Source organism: Mastigoproctus giganteus, chromosome 1, assembly GCF_048544385.1.
Source record: "Mastigoproctus giganteus isolate SK-2022 chromosome 1, ASM4854438v1, whole genome shotgun sequence".
Lineage (NCBI taxonomy): Eukaryota > Metazoa > Arthropoda > Arachnida > Uropygi > Thelyphonidae > Mastigoproctus > Mastigoproctus giganteus.
In genome coordinates this window covers 277,419,507-277,433,686 of record NC_143575.1, presented here as the reverse complement: position 1 = coordinate 277,433,686, position 14,180 = coordinate 277,419,507, and the positions used below count along the sequence as shown (strand labels likewise).

Sequence of the window (14,180 nt, the reverse complement as noted above, 5' to 3'; positions counted from 1 at the left end):
GAGATACAATTAAACGATGCATGCATAAACAACCTTTTCAAACTCTTAGACATTTAGTCAAGAAATATTTTTAGAATAATCATCTGGTTTATTTAAAATTATTCCCTGTGTGAATTTCCCTCCCATTTATTCTAATCAATTAGGGAAAAACCAAAATCACCCATAACACTCTTAATTTTTGTCCATTCACACTCACACTTTTTGTCCATTTCACCTGCAAGTAGAGAATCTCACCATATTCTTCACAATCTTCTGGTCTATAGATTTCTCACATTCTCATTATACCTTTGCTTCCAACTAACTCACATCACTCAGATCCTTGCTGGAATGTGTACCTTTTGACTCTGCAAAAACACTTTTCATGCTTAGGCTGCTTTTTACAAGGAGCATGATCCCACCACACCTTCTATCTTCCCTATCTATCCTAAATGAAACTCATCACCCCCAATTTCCAGATGGCACCACATTTCCATTAGCTGTATTATGTCAGTGTTAGTTGTCCTAACCAGGAGTTCAAATTCACTGCTTTTATTGGCAGCACAGTTAAGACTTAAGTATTTTTTTTATAGTTTACTACCCTGACACATCCCTTGAAGTTTTTAAAGCTTGTTTCCCTAGCTTTAGCTTCCCGTTTGTTTCTTGTTTCTCATTTGAAACGTTGTTAACCTTATTGCCAATATTGGCTGTTGTGGCAACAAACAAGAACTATTAAGATGTGTGCAAGCATTACTTTGATACATATCATCAAATAAATGTGTCTATATTAGACTTGTCTGCCCCCCCAACTAGCATGCATAATGAAGCAACCGAGCATAATGAAGTATACCACAAGTTCTTTTATTAGAAAGAATTGTTCAAGTAGAGAAAGGGGTATTTAATGAAAACAGAATTAAATGCAGCATGTTCCAGGGTAACAGCCAACCTCCTGATTACAATAGTTAAGAATTAGAGCATCTAGGTATGTTATGGTAGACCATTTTCCCCATTCCATAAATGGGTATGTATTGGTCTTTCATGAAGATTTTAGCTCATAAGTAGAGAAGCATATATTTTTCTAATTTGAGCCAATTAAGAGTGAGATCAATCAAAAATCGGATAGACTGGCAGGAACATTTTTAGGCATGGTAATCACTCTGTACTCCAGGCACGAAGGAGGAACCTAAACTTCTGTGAACATTATGTTTATCTCGATAATGAGGATTTCAATGCAATAATAACTATTAATTTTGAAAGCACAACTTGGAAATTGTCTGCCACATGGTTAGTGAAGTTAGACAACTGATTTATTATTTTAATATTGATTCAGCTAAAGGTCAGCATATTAATGTAGTCATTGTTCTATGGTGGATCCATCACTACTTGGTGAGAGGAGGAAAATCAAGGAGGTGGTTGACCATTCCAATGGCTGTAAGGTGTGAAGGATGTGTGGTTTAATGTGAGGAGCAGCTGAAAAGATTATTTTTCTTTGTTTAGCATTCTGTCATTTTGGTTGCTGGAAGAGATTCCATTTGTCAACGAATGAATGATACACAATTGTTTTGAATACTATGTGACAATAAATTTAGACTGAATTCCATTAAATGAAATGTGTATTAGTTATGGGATATTATAACTTATCAATTATAAAACGTTACCTTCTCTTACAGCATGCGGTTTGATAATACAACAAGTACTATTGCTGAAAAGTGCAGTATTGCAGTGGGCTAGTCCGGTAGAAGGGAAAAAAAATTCCAGTTCCTTTAATTACAATGAGAAAAAAAAAAAAAAAAAATCAGATTTGGTTTAAAATATGCCAAAATTAAAAACAGTTATAGCTTACATTTACTAGTGACATTTTAAAATATTATAAAGGACCATATAAATATTTTAAAATATTATACAGGGAATTCTGAGTACCTTTATTAACTGAAATCTATACATAATCTACATAACTTGTCTAATGATACTAATAATATTACTATAAAATATATCTTAATTAACTTAATCAATTAAGAGACTTGTAGTAACATACAGAATAAAGACAAGTATGGAATAAATACAAATAATCCTGTAAAATAAAAACACCTGGGATGAAAAAACGTGAACAATTATTTCCAATGATGTTGTGCAGATGTGAATAGTGTAGGGCAGCGGTTCCCATTTGGTGGTTTGTAAGCCCCTGGGGGGGTCGCAATGATGATTCATGGATTCATGCTAAAAATTCTATGATACTGTCTTCAATTTTTATAAAAACATTTTTTATTAAAAAAATTAGTTGAAAATGTATACTCTGCATGATTCAAGATAACCAATTAGTCAGTGTTATTAAAGACAATAAAGTAGTGCACGTTGTGAATTTGGAATCAGACATATCTCAAATTCAGAAATAGATGGCATGTGCAGAAACTCTGCTTACATAACCTTGCAAAATTTTACGAGGGCTGTTCAATAAAGAATGATCATAATTTTTCATTAACTGTATTGCTTGCTATTTCTAACTGAGATTAGCATGCATATGATGCAAGAAAGCAAGCTTATACAGCATCAGCCAAAAAAAACAAAAAAAATTTCCTCAATTTGAATTTATGCCTTCTCAGGTTTGTAATCTGAGCAAGAGGAAGAATCTCATCAGCACTGAGCCTGCTCAACCCATTCAAGGCTTTATACACCTCAATCAGATCACCTCGCAATCAAGTCTCCAAACACTGCAATTTGCAGAACTAAGCCTTTCTTCATAAGAACACCCCTTTGTTCTTTACCCGGGGTAAAGGGAAGGGGTATTGCTTTCGTAAAGACGACTACGGTGGACCGAGACAGTATTTAAATTCTATACAGTGGGATCAACTGATGATGTTACCAACAGCAAATTCAAAATGGGAAGCATTCAAAGAACTTATCTTGGAAGCTACTAGGCTTTACATACCAACTAAGAAATATTGTTCAAGGTTTAGGCCTAAATGGATGTCAGATGAACTAATGAGGCATATGGCAGAGAAGAAAAATGCATGGGATACATACAAATTAACACGTGACACAGAAGCCTATGATAGATACAAGTTGATCTGTAACCAAGTTACAAAGGAGGTTAGGCAGGCGAAGGCAGATTACGAGAAATCCTTGGCAAAGGATGCGAAGAAAAACAGCAAAGAGTTCTTTACTTATGTAAACTCTAGAAGGAAGGGGATGAATCAGATTGGTCCACTTGATATCGATGGGTCAACTGTTGATGATCCTGCTCAGGTAGCTAACAAACTAAATGAATATTTTGAATCGACATTCACACATGAGGAGTTATTCAGCGAGGGGAATGCCAGAGGTGAATTCAACTCTGGCAGTAAGCTAGAGAATCTTGTAATAACTGAGAGTAAAGTGGAGGAGAAATTGTTGAAGATAAACACAAGAAAGGCACCTGGGGTGGATGGAATCTATCCAGTTATATTAAAGGAGGCAGCAATGGAAGTAAGCAAACCCTTAGCCATAATTATGAGAGCTTCCTTGGACTCAGGGGACTGGAGATGTGCAAATGTGACCCCAATTCACAAAGGAGGATGAAAGGCTGACACAAGTAATTATAGACCTGTGAGTTTAACTTCTGTTCCCGGAAAATTAATGGAGGCACTAGTTAAAGAAGCACTGCAGGATCATCTAGACAAGACTTCAGTTACAGCTCAGACACAGCATGGTTTTGTTAAGGGGAAGTCTTGCCTGACCAATTTGATTGGATACTATGATGCAGTCACAAAAGAACTGGATGCAGGGAATAACTTTGATATTATATACTTGGATCTTAGAAAGGCTTTTGATACTGTTGCACATGGAAGACTGCTGCACAAATTGGAGCAGTGTGGCATTGGAGGCAAATTGCTGCTATGGATAAAGGGGTGGTTGAGGGGGAGAAGACAGAGAGTGGTAATCAATGGACACTGCTCATCGTGGACTAATGTTATTAGTGGAGTCCCTCAGGGTTCAGTATTGGGTCCTTTATTGTTTTCTATATTTATAAATGATATTGAGATGGTATATCAAGCTTAATGTCCAAGTTTGCAGACGATACGAAGGTTAGCAGGGTTGTCAAGGACACTACTGACACTATGCTGCTGCAACAGGATCTGGAAAGGTTGAACAGATGGGCTGAGAGGTGGCAAATGAAGTTTAACATTGACAAATGTAAAGTACTACATATGGGAAACAGCAACCCCAGAGCAACATATCAACTCTGTGGTACTACACTGACAGTGGTAGAGAATGAAAGGGACCTGGGGGTGGTTGTGCAGGCATATATGAAGTTCTCTGAGCAGTGCAGACGGGCTGCAAGAGTAGCTCATGGTGTATTGTCAATGATATATAGGAATTTTTCTAGCAGGGATAAGGAGGTGATTATTCCCTTGTATAAGGCAATGGTCAGGCCACACCTAGAGTACTGTATACAGGCCTGGAGACCTCATTTCAAGAAGGATGTAGAGCTGCTGGAACGAGTACAGAAAAGGGCAACAAGATTAGTGAATGGAACAAAGGGGTGCTCTTATGAAGAAAGGCTTAAGGTTTGCGAATTACAGTGTCTGGAGACTAGGCAGCAGCGAGGTGATCTGATAGAGGTGTACAAAGCTTTGAATGGTTTGAGCATGCTCAATGCTGATGGGATTCGTCCTCTTGCTCAGAATAATCACCTGAGAGGGCATAAATTCAAATTGAGGAAAGACAGATGTAGGATAGATGTGCGGAAATTTGCCTTTAGCCAGCGGGTGGTTGGTAGGTGGAACAGACTTCCATCCCTTGTCATGGAAGTTGATAGCCTAAATAAGTTTAAGGCTCGGCTGGACAGGTATTTCGATCGAACAGAGGGGTGAATTGGAAGTGGTTATTTTTTATTTATTTATTTTACTTTAATTTTTTTGGCTGATGCTGCATAAGCTTGCTTTCTTGCATCAAATGCCTCTACTAATGCTAATGCTAATGTTCCCCTCACCAGTCTTGTTGCCCTTCTCTGTACTCGTTCTAGCAACTCTACATCTTAAAATGAGGCCTCCAGATCTGTACACAGTACTCAAGACATGGCTTAACCATTGTCTTATACAGAGGAATAATCACCTCCTTCTCCCTATTAGCAAAATTCCTGTATATCATTCACTCAAGTGAACGGTGTGACCTTATGATCAAATTTATGCCTGTTCAGTTTTACCTATGTAATAATGAAAGTGACACGTGAGGAACAGTATGCTGCTCGCAAATTTTGTTTCTGTCTCAGGTATACATCAGCTGAAGTATATGAAACGTTAAAAAACTTAATGTGAATCTACACTCCTATATAGCACAGCTTGCAGGTGGTTAAGAATGTTTAAAGATTGTTTAATAATGTGATTGAATCACAAAAATTGACGGTCCTGATGCTCAACCACTGAAATCACCAGAAATCATAAATGTGAGAAATCGTTAAAAGAAGATCAGCATGTAACAGGAAGGCAACTGGCGGAGATGTTCAACATATCAGTAGGAAGCATAGACAGGATTCTCCATAACCATTTCCACATGATACTGGATTCCAAAGACTACTCACACCTGAGTAACAACAAGTTCTCATGGAGCTTTGTCAGGAGCTTCAAAAGATGTTTACTGAAGATGGTGAGGTTCTGCACAAGGTATTATCGCTGGATGAGATGTGGCTTCATCATTTTGATCAAGAGAGTAAGCAACAAAGCTTTGTTTGGAAGTCTATGTCATCACCAATACCGAAAAAGCAAAAGTTGTGGCTTCTGCAGGAAAGGTTATGGTCATCTCTGTTTTTTTTCTGACATTCAAGGACTGGTCTACCAGAATGTTGTGCCACATCATACGAATGTTACAGAACCTTACTACAGAACTGTACTGCACACTTTGCAGGATCACATTGCTCTCAAATTACTACAACTGCAAGTGGATGAGTGGATGCTACATTACGACAACCTCACATTGCTCATACTGTCATCAAGTACTTAGCCAGAATTAATGCCAAATGTGTTCCTCATCTGCCCTACAGCACTGACCTTGCACCTTGCGATTTGTTTTTTCTAAAGTCAGAGAAGAAGCTGCGAGGAAAACATTTCCAGTTGTCATAAGAAGTTGTAACAACACTGGATGCAGTTCCCAAAAGCATGTCAAAAAATAGCTTCCACCATGTTTTTTAAGAATGGCAAAAACATTGAAGTGCATTTCATGAAATGGGGACTACTTTGAAAAGGACCATCAAAATATGGATGATTAATAATGGTGTGGGAACAAAAAAATTTACCATTCTTTATTGAACATCCCTCATATAATGTTTACTTTATTGATATAAATGACAACAGTAAAATGTTTAGTAAGAAATCAGATGTAAGTCAGTAAGTTCTGTAAAATATAAAATAAATAAATATATAAGTTTTATAGAATAAATTTTTTATGATATAAATATTTTTTAATAATAACAGCCATAATGGATAATTGATTGAAGACTGGAAGCATAAGGAAAAACAATATTAAGAAACATGTTAATGAGAAGTACAAAAATCTTCTCACAAATTCAACTCAAAGTGAACAAGAAATTAGTAAAATGCATTCAAATCAAAATTCTAAAATAGTGAATAAAAATGTGTCCAAGATATCGGTATAAAGATGAACATTAAAAAAGAGGAAAATAATGAAGATTACATTATATTTGATTTTTCAGTTCTCGGAGGTGATGAGTATCAATGCCCACAATGTGTCATTTGTGGAGAAGTGCTTGAAAATAGTAGCTTGAAACCATCTTTTTTGTCTCGACTTTAAAATCAAAACACGAAAACTATGTTGATAAGCCTATTGATTTTTTAAACAGAAATCGCAAGAATTAAAAAACATGATGCTGATTAATATATTTTGCTCAATAATCAAAAAAGCAATACAGTGATTGAAGCTTCATATTTAGTAAATTACCAAATTTCAAAGGCTGGGAATCTCATTCTGTTGCAGAAGAATTGATTTTGCGATATGCAAAAGAAACTGTCAAGTGTATATTTGGAGATGATTCAGTTAAGAAGTTGGAGATGATACCCTTTTCTAATAACGCAGTGTCTCAGCGAATACACAATTGGTCTGATGATGTTGAATCATTTATAGTAGAAAGAGTTCAAAAAAGTGCAATTTATGCTTTGCAGTTAGATGAGATTACTGACCTTACTAATCTAGCAATTTTAATTGCATTTATAAGATACCTGAATGATGGTAAAGTGGAGGAAAATATGCTTTATAACCTTTATTAGAACATACAACTGGTAAAGATACTTTTAATCTAATTAATTCATATTTTGAAGAAACACAAATAAATTGGTTCTTCTGTTTTTTTTTTTTTTTTATGAAAACCCCAAACACAAGAGGTATTATAACCTATAGTACTTAGTACCGTGCTTGAGTTGGAGGTTGAGAAGACGAAAGAAGATATTTGTTGATATTGGACTTGAACTTCTGTAGATTGTAATTTTCAGGAAATACATATGAAGGAAGGTTGTTCCAGAAAACGGCAGTTGAATGAATAAATGAGGAAGATGAAAAGTTGGTTCTGTGGGTTTGAAGTTGGACAGTAAATGGATGTTGGCTGGTGGCGGCACGTGTTCGGACTGTTTTGAAAGAGAGAGCGGGAATTATAGAAGCCAATTCAGAAGAACAGTGCCCATGGAAGTATCTGTAGAAGAGGCATGCAGCAGAAACAGTGCGTCTATGAGAAAGCGAGTGGAGAGACTCTGTTAGAGATGAATCATTAATTAACCTAACTGCCCTCTTCTGAATGGAATCAAGAAACCTGAGACAGGTTTTGGGGGCACCACCCCAGATGTGGGAACAATATTCCATGGCAGGGCGGATTTGCGATTTATACAGAGTGAGCAGCTGTTTGGGAGAAAAGTAACGCCGAGAGCGAAAGAGAAAACCAAGTTTTTTAGATGCAGAGGAAGCAATATTTGTAATGTGCTTGTGCCAAGAGAGATTAGAAGTCAGGGTAATCCCCAAAAGAGATATATCATTTTGCCTAGAAATTGGAGTGTCACTAAAGATAAGCATAGGAGCAGAAGAATCCTTTTTGCGAGATATAAGACAAGATTGAGTTTTAGAAGGGTTGAAATCAACTAAGTTGTCTTTGCCCCACTGGAGAATTACCTGAAGATCGGCATTTAAGGAATTGGCAGCAGATTTTCGAGAACTTGAAACTGATTGTGCTGGACAAGGTTTCTCAAAATGGAAAGTTGAATGCAATGTGCTATCATCGGCAAAACTATGGATAGGATTTGCAGTCAATGGAAGAAGGTCATTGATATACAAGAGGAAAAGAGTGGGGGAAAGAACTGAACCTTGGGGGACACCGGCATTAGTGGAGAAGTTAGAAGACAGAGAGCCATCTACCATCGCCCTCAGTGAGCGATCAGAGAGAAAACTGGATAACCAATAACTAAAAACAGTTGGCAAACCATAAGATGGAAGCTTGTTTAGAAGACCTTTATGCCAAACACGATCAAAAGCCTTTGAGATGTCAAGAGCAACTACTTGTGTTTCACCGAACCTTTCCATTGAATTAGTCCATAAATGGGTAACATAAGCCAGAATATCACCAGTGGATCGACACTGACGGAATCCATACTGGCGATCGTTGATCAGACGGAAGGTTTCTAGGTAGTTTAAGAGTTGGTGGTTAATTGATTTCTCCATTACTTTAGAAAGAGTAGAAGTAATTGCAATGGGACGATAATTGGATGGGAGGGATTTGTCACCCTTTTTAGGAACTGGCTGGATATGAGCAAATTACCAAGCAGAAGGAAAAACACCTTTGGAATAAGAAAGTGAAAAAAAGGCGGCAAAGAATAGGAGTAAGTTCAGGAGCACAGGTTTTGAGAACAAGTGGAGAAATACCATCAGGACCTGGAGCTTTCTTAGCATCAAGATTCATCAAAATCCTTCTGATATCCTTTTGACGGAAGACCACAGGAGGCATTGAATGGAGCGTATTAGGAATGGTGGGAGGTGTTTTACCAAGATCATTAATACATGAGCTCGAAGAAAAATGGGATGCTAGCAGGTCAGCTTTATTCTTGGCTGAAGTGAAAACAGAACCATCTGGTTTGGACAGAGGTGGGAGCAGAGATGGGCAAAAGTTGCGGGCAATAGCTTTGGCAAGAGACCAGAATGCTCGGCTACCATTAGGGCAAGAAGCAAGTTTTCTACTCTTAGCCTGTTCAAACTCTAGTTTGGACTGATTAATAACTGCTTTACAATTGTTGCGAGCTTTGGTGTAGGCAGAAAATGAAACTGAAGAATTAGAATCAAGCCAATTACGATATGCAACGTTCTTCTCTTGGACAGCCTTAGCACATTTATTGGAAAACCAAGGTTTAGATAAAGGACGAGATTTTAAAGTGGAGTGTGGGATAAAGGATTCCATTCCTGCAAGAATAATTTCACTGACACGATCTGAGCAAACGTTGACATCAGAAGTTTTGAAACAGTAATCAGACCAAGGAAAAGAAGAAAAGAAGTCTCGCAGGTCATCCCATTTTGCATTCTTGTAAAATGGGATGACCTGTGACCTTGTACTTAGAAGGGTTGTTTGTGAGAAAAAGATCAAGCGTATTGGCTGTATGATTAGGATTGTCCGGTATTCTTGTAGGTAAATGAACAATCTGTGCTAGGTCATTAGTAATTGCAAAAGCCTCAGCATCTCGACCAGCTGGGTCGGTGTGACTAGAAAACGGAAGCCAGCTGGAGTTGTGAACGTTAAAATCACCAAGGAAAATTACCTCACTGTTAGGAAAGTTGGACTGGAGAAAGTCAAGTTGCAAAGAGAGGAAGTCAAAGAGCTCCAAGTGATTAGTGGAGTTGGGAGAACGGTAGAGACAACAGATGAATTTTACACAATGAGGTAGAGAGATTTTAAACCAGAGAAGATCAAAGAGAGGAGATTCCAAATTTCCAAGTCTCTGACAGAGAATATCAGAACGGACATATGCACAAGTACCACCTTTGAGGCGAAAGGAATCATACAGCAAATAATTTGGACATCTGAGATGAGCAGTAGTTGAATCAACTGATAACTGAGATTCAGTTAGAAAAGGTACATGGGGTTTGGCAGACTGCAAGTGGAAATGGACATCGTTGAGATTAGAATTGAGACCACGTATATTTGTGAAATGAATTAGGAAGTCCTTGGGAGGTTTAGATCTTTTCGCAGATAAGCTTGCTCTATTATTTTGACAATTCATGGTGTATTCGATAGTAAGAAAAAGTGGGTGGGACATGCTGTATGAAGTAATGAAATTTTTGGATATGGCGTACATGTGGTAAGAATATACCCAGATCCTTGACATAACGTGGTCTCGACAATGCTCCCCGCATACACACTACTCGGACTCCCTCCAGTCACTATCTGGCAGAGTAGAGGTAGCAAGATTATACACTAGCTGATCTGGAAGCTTCCTAGAGAGTTACCAATAGGTTTAGTCCGGTGTACTAACTAGCGGCCGGCCTGCGAACACCGTTTTAGAGCTGTACCCTCGAAATGTAAGGAATATTGGATCTCGCCACGACATTCATCATAACCTCAAAAAATCATCAATCATACTGCATGATGGAAGAGATAGGGAAGGGTTGGCCGGAACTTAGCTCTAGAGACTAAACATGGGTTCCACCACTTCAAACCTCCAATAAGCAAAGTGGTGGTATTTCACCGGTTGATGAGAGTCATCTACCACCTAGTACTGCCTGGTAACATGGAGGGGCGGCGTTCCTCCATGTGGTGTGGGCGCCACACCTCGACCCCTGCTTACGTTGATTCACACCTGGGTGGTCACCCACCATGTACTTGTGCATGAAGGTTATACCCAGGATTACTAACAGTCCCACCATCGTGACGGTGTAAGCAGAGGATTTGGCTGTCATAGACCATCCGGACTTCGCCGAAATTGGGTCCACTTTGACTTGAGTGTCACCCGAATATCAGTTCCATCAGCGTTTTAGACTCCCAGGTAGCAAGAACAGCTTGTCTGGCATATCTGAGAGAATGTCCGTGACAACCTCAAGGACCAAGTTGTGGGATTTGCACAGAGAGAGCAAAATCGAAGATAGGAAAATTTGTAGGCTTGGTTAAATTTTGTAGGAGTACTTACATTAGCATTAGCTGAGGCATATATATATATATTTTTTTTTTATGAAAACCCCAAGCACGAGAGTATTAGAACCTATAGTACTTAGTACCATGCTTGGGTTGGAGATTGAGAAGACGAGAGAAGATATTTGTTGACAGCAGACTTGATCTTCTGTAGATTGTAATTTTCAGGAAAGACATATAAAGGAAGGTTGTTCCAGAAAACGGCAGTTGAATGAATAAATGAGGAAGATGAAAAGTTGGTTCTGTGAGTTTGAAGTTGGACAGTAAATGGATGTTGGCTGGTGGTGGTACATGTTCGGACTGTTTTGAAAGAGAGAGAGCGGGAAATATAGAAGCCAATTCAGAAGAATAGTGCCCATGGAGGTATCCATAGAAAAGACATGCAGCAGAAACAGTACATCTATGAGGCAGCGAGTGGAGAGACTCTGTTACAGATGAGTCATTAATTAACCTAACTGACCTCTTTTGAATGGAATCTAGAAGCCCAAGAAAGGTTTTGGGAAGGCTGCCCCCAGATGTGGGAACAATATTTTATGGTAGGGTGGATTTGCAATTTGTACAGAGTGAACAGCTGTTTGGAAGAAAAGTAACGGCGAGAGCGAAATAAAAAACCAAATTTTTTAGATGCAGAGGAAGCAATATTTGCAATGAGCTTGTGCCAAGAGAGATTAGAAGTCAGGGTAATCTCCAAAAGAGATATATCAACTTGCCTAGAAATCGGAGAGTCACCAAAGTCCACCCTGAGCTTTAGAAGGCTTGAAATCGACTAAGTTCTCTATGCCCAACTGGAGAATTACTTGGAGATCAGCATTTCGGAAATTGGTAGCGGATATTCAAGATGTTGAAGCTGATTGAGCAGGGCAAGTTTCTCAAAGTGGAAAATTGAATGCAATGTGCTATCAACTCAAAGTAAACAAGAAATTGGTAAATTGGATTCAAATAAAAATTCTAAAATAGTGAATAAAAATGTGTCCAAGATATCGGCATAATGATGAACATTAAAAAATGTTCATCGTTATACAGGTCATTAAGGTCATATAAAGGTCATTAATATACAAGAGGAAAAGAGTGGGTGGGGGGAAAGAACTGAACCTTGAGGGACACCAGCATTAGTGGAGAAGTTAGAAGACAGAGAGCCACCTACCATCACCCTGAGTGAGTGATCAGAGAGAAAACTGGATAACCAATTACAAAAAACAGTTGGCAAGCCATAAGATGGAAGCTTGTTTAGAACACTTTTATGCCAAACATGATCAAAAGACTTTGAGATGTCAAGAGCAACTGCTTGTGTTTCACTGAACATTTCCAGTGAATTTGTCCTAAATGGGTAACATAAGCCAGAATATCACCATTGGAGCAACACTGATGGAATCCATACTGGCGATGGGTAATCAGACAATCGCAAGTATGAAAATCGCTGATCAAGACGATCAACGAAGTTTAATAGATAGTTTAAGAGTTGGCGGTTAATTGATTTCTCCATTACTTTAGAAAGAGAAGAAGGAATTGCAATGGAACAATAATTGGATGGGAGGGATTTGTCACCCTTTTTAGGAACTGGCTGGATATGAGCAATTTCCAAGTAGAAAGAAAAACACCTTTATAAGGAATAAGAAAGTGAAAAAGGCGGCAAAGAACAGGAGTAAGTTCAGGAGCACAGGTTTTAATAACAAGTGGAGAAAGAGCATCAGCACCTGGAGCTTTCTTAGCATCAAGATTTGTCAAAATCCTTCTGACATCCTTTTCACAGAAGACCACAGGATAGTCTTCCGTGTGAATGGAGCGTGCTGGGAATGATGGGAGGGGTTTTACCAAGATCTTTAATACATGAGTTGGAAGAAAAATGGGATGCTAGCAGGTTAGCTTTATCCTTGGCCAAAGTGACAACAGAAGCATCTGGTTTTCACAGAGGTGGGAGCAGAGATGGGCAAAATTTGCGGTTATAGCTTTGGCAAGAGACCAGAATGCTCGGCTACCATTAGGGCAAGGAGCAAGTTTTCTACTCTTAGTCTGTTCAAACTCTAGTTTGGACTGATCAATAACTGCTTTACAATTGTTGCGAGCTTTGGTGTAGGCAGAAAATGAAACTGAAGAATTAGAAACAAGCCAATTACGATATGCAACATTCTTCTCCTGAACAGCCTTAGCACATTTATTGGAAAACCAAGGTTTAGATAAAGGACGAGATTTTAAAGTGGAGTGTGGGATAAAGGATTCCATTCCTGCAAGAATAATTTCACTTACACGATCTGAACAAACGTTGACATCAGAAGTTTTGAAACAGTAATCCAACCAAGGAAAAGAAGTCTCGCAGGTCATCCCATTTTGCATTCTTGTAATGCCAAACAACACGATGTTGGGAATTTCCCTGAGATAAAGGCTCCATTGGAGAAGAGACAATTACAAAGTTGTGATCTGAAGTGCCTAAAGGACCACTCACTTCGACCATGTACTTAGAAGGGTTGTTTGTGAGAAAGAGATCAAGTGTGTTGGCTGTATGGTTAGGATTGTCCGATATTCTTGTAGGTAATAAACAATCTGTGTAAGGTCATTAGTAATCGCAAATCGACCAGCTGGGTCGGTGTGACTAGAAAACGGAAGCTATCTGGAGTTGTGAACATTAAAATCACCAAGGAAAATTACCTCACTGTTAGGAAAGTTGGACTGGAGAAAGTCAAGTTGCAAAGAGAGGAAGTCGAAGAGCTACAAGTGATTAGTGGAGTTGTGAGAACGGTAGACACAACAGATGAATTGGACACAATGACATAGAGAGATTTTAAGCCAGACAAGATCAAAAAACAGATTCCAAATTAAAAGACTCTGACAGGAAATATATCGGAACGTACATATGCACAAGTACCACCTTTTAGGCAACAGGAATCGTACAGCGAATAATTTGGGCAACTCAGATGAGCAGTAGTTGAATAAACTGATAACTGAGATTCTGTCAGAAAAAGTACATGGGGGTTTGGCAGACTGAAAGTGGAAATGGACATCATTGAGATTAGAATGGGGATCATGTATATTTGTGAATTGAAATAAAAAGTGTTTGGAAGGTTTA

General features: G+C 38.5%; 1 protein-coding gene across 1 annotated transcript in view; it reads right to left on the bottom strand.

The window, feature by feature from the left end:
- The window catches only part of nmdyn-D7 (nucleoside diphosphate kinase homolog 7), a 124,922-nt gene that overhangs the window by 57,362 nt on the left and 53,380 nt on the right, over positions 1–14,180 (bottom strand). The window contains exon 4 of the mRNA XM_090386614.1: positions 1,635–1,737. Coding sequence (XP_090242740.1) covers positions 1,635–1,737 — 103 coding nt within the window. The remainder of the gene's footprint in view (positions 1–1,634; positions 1,738–14,180) is intronic.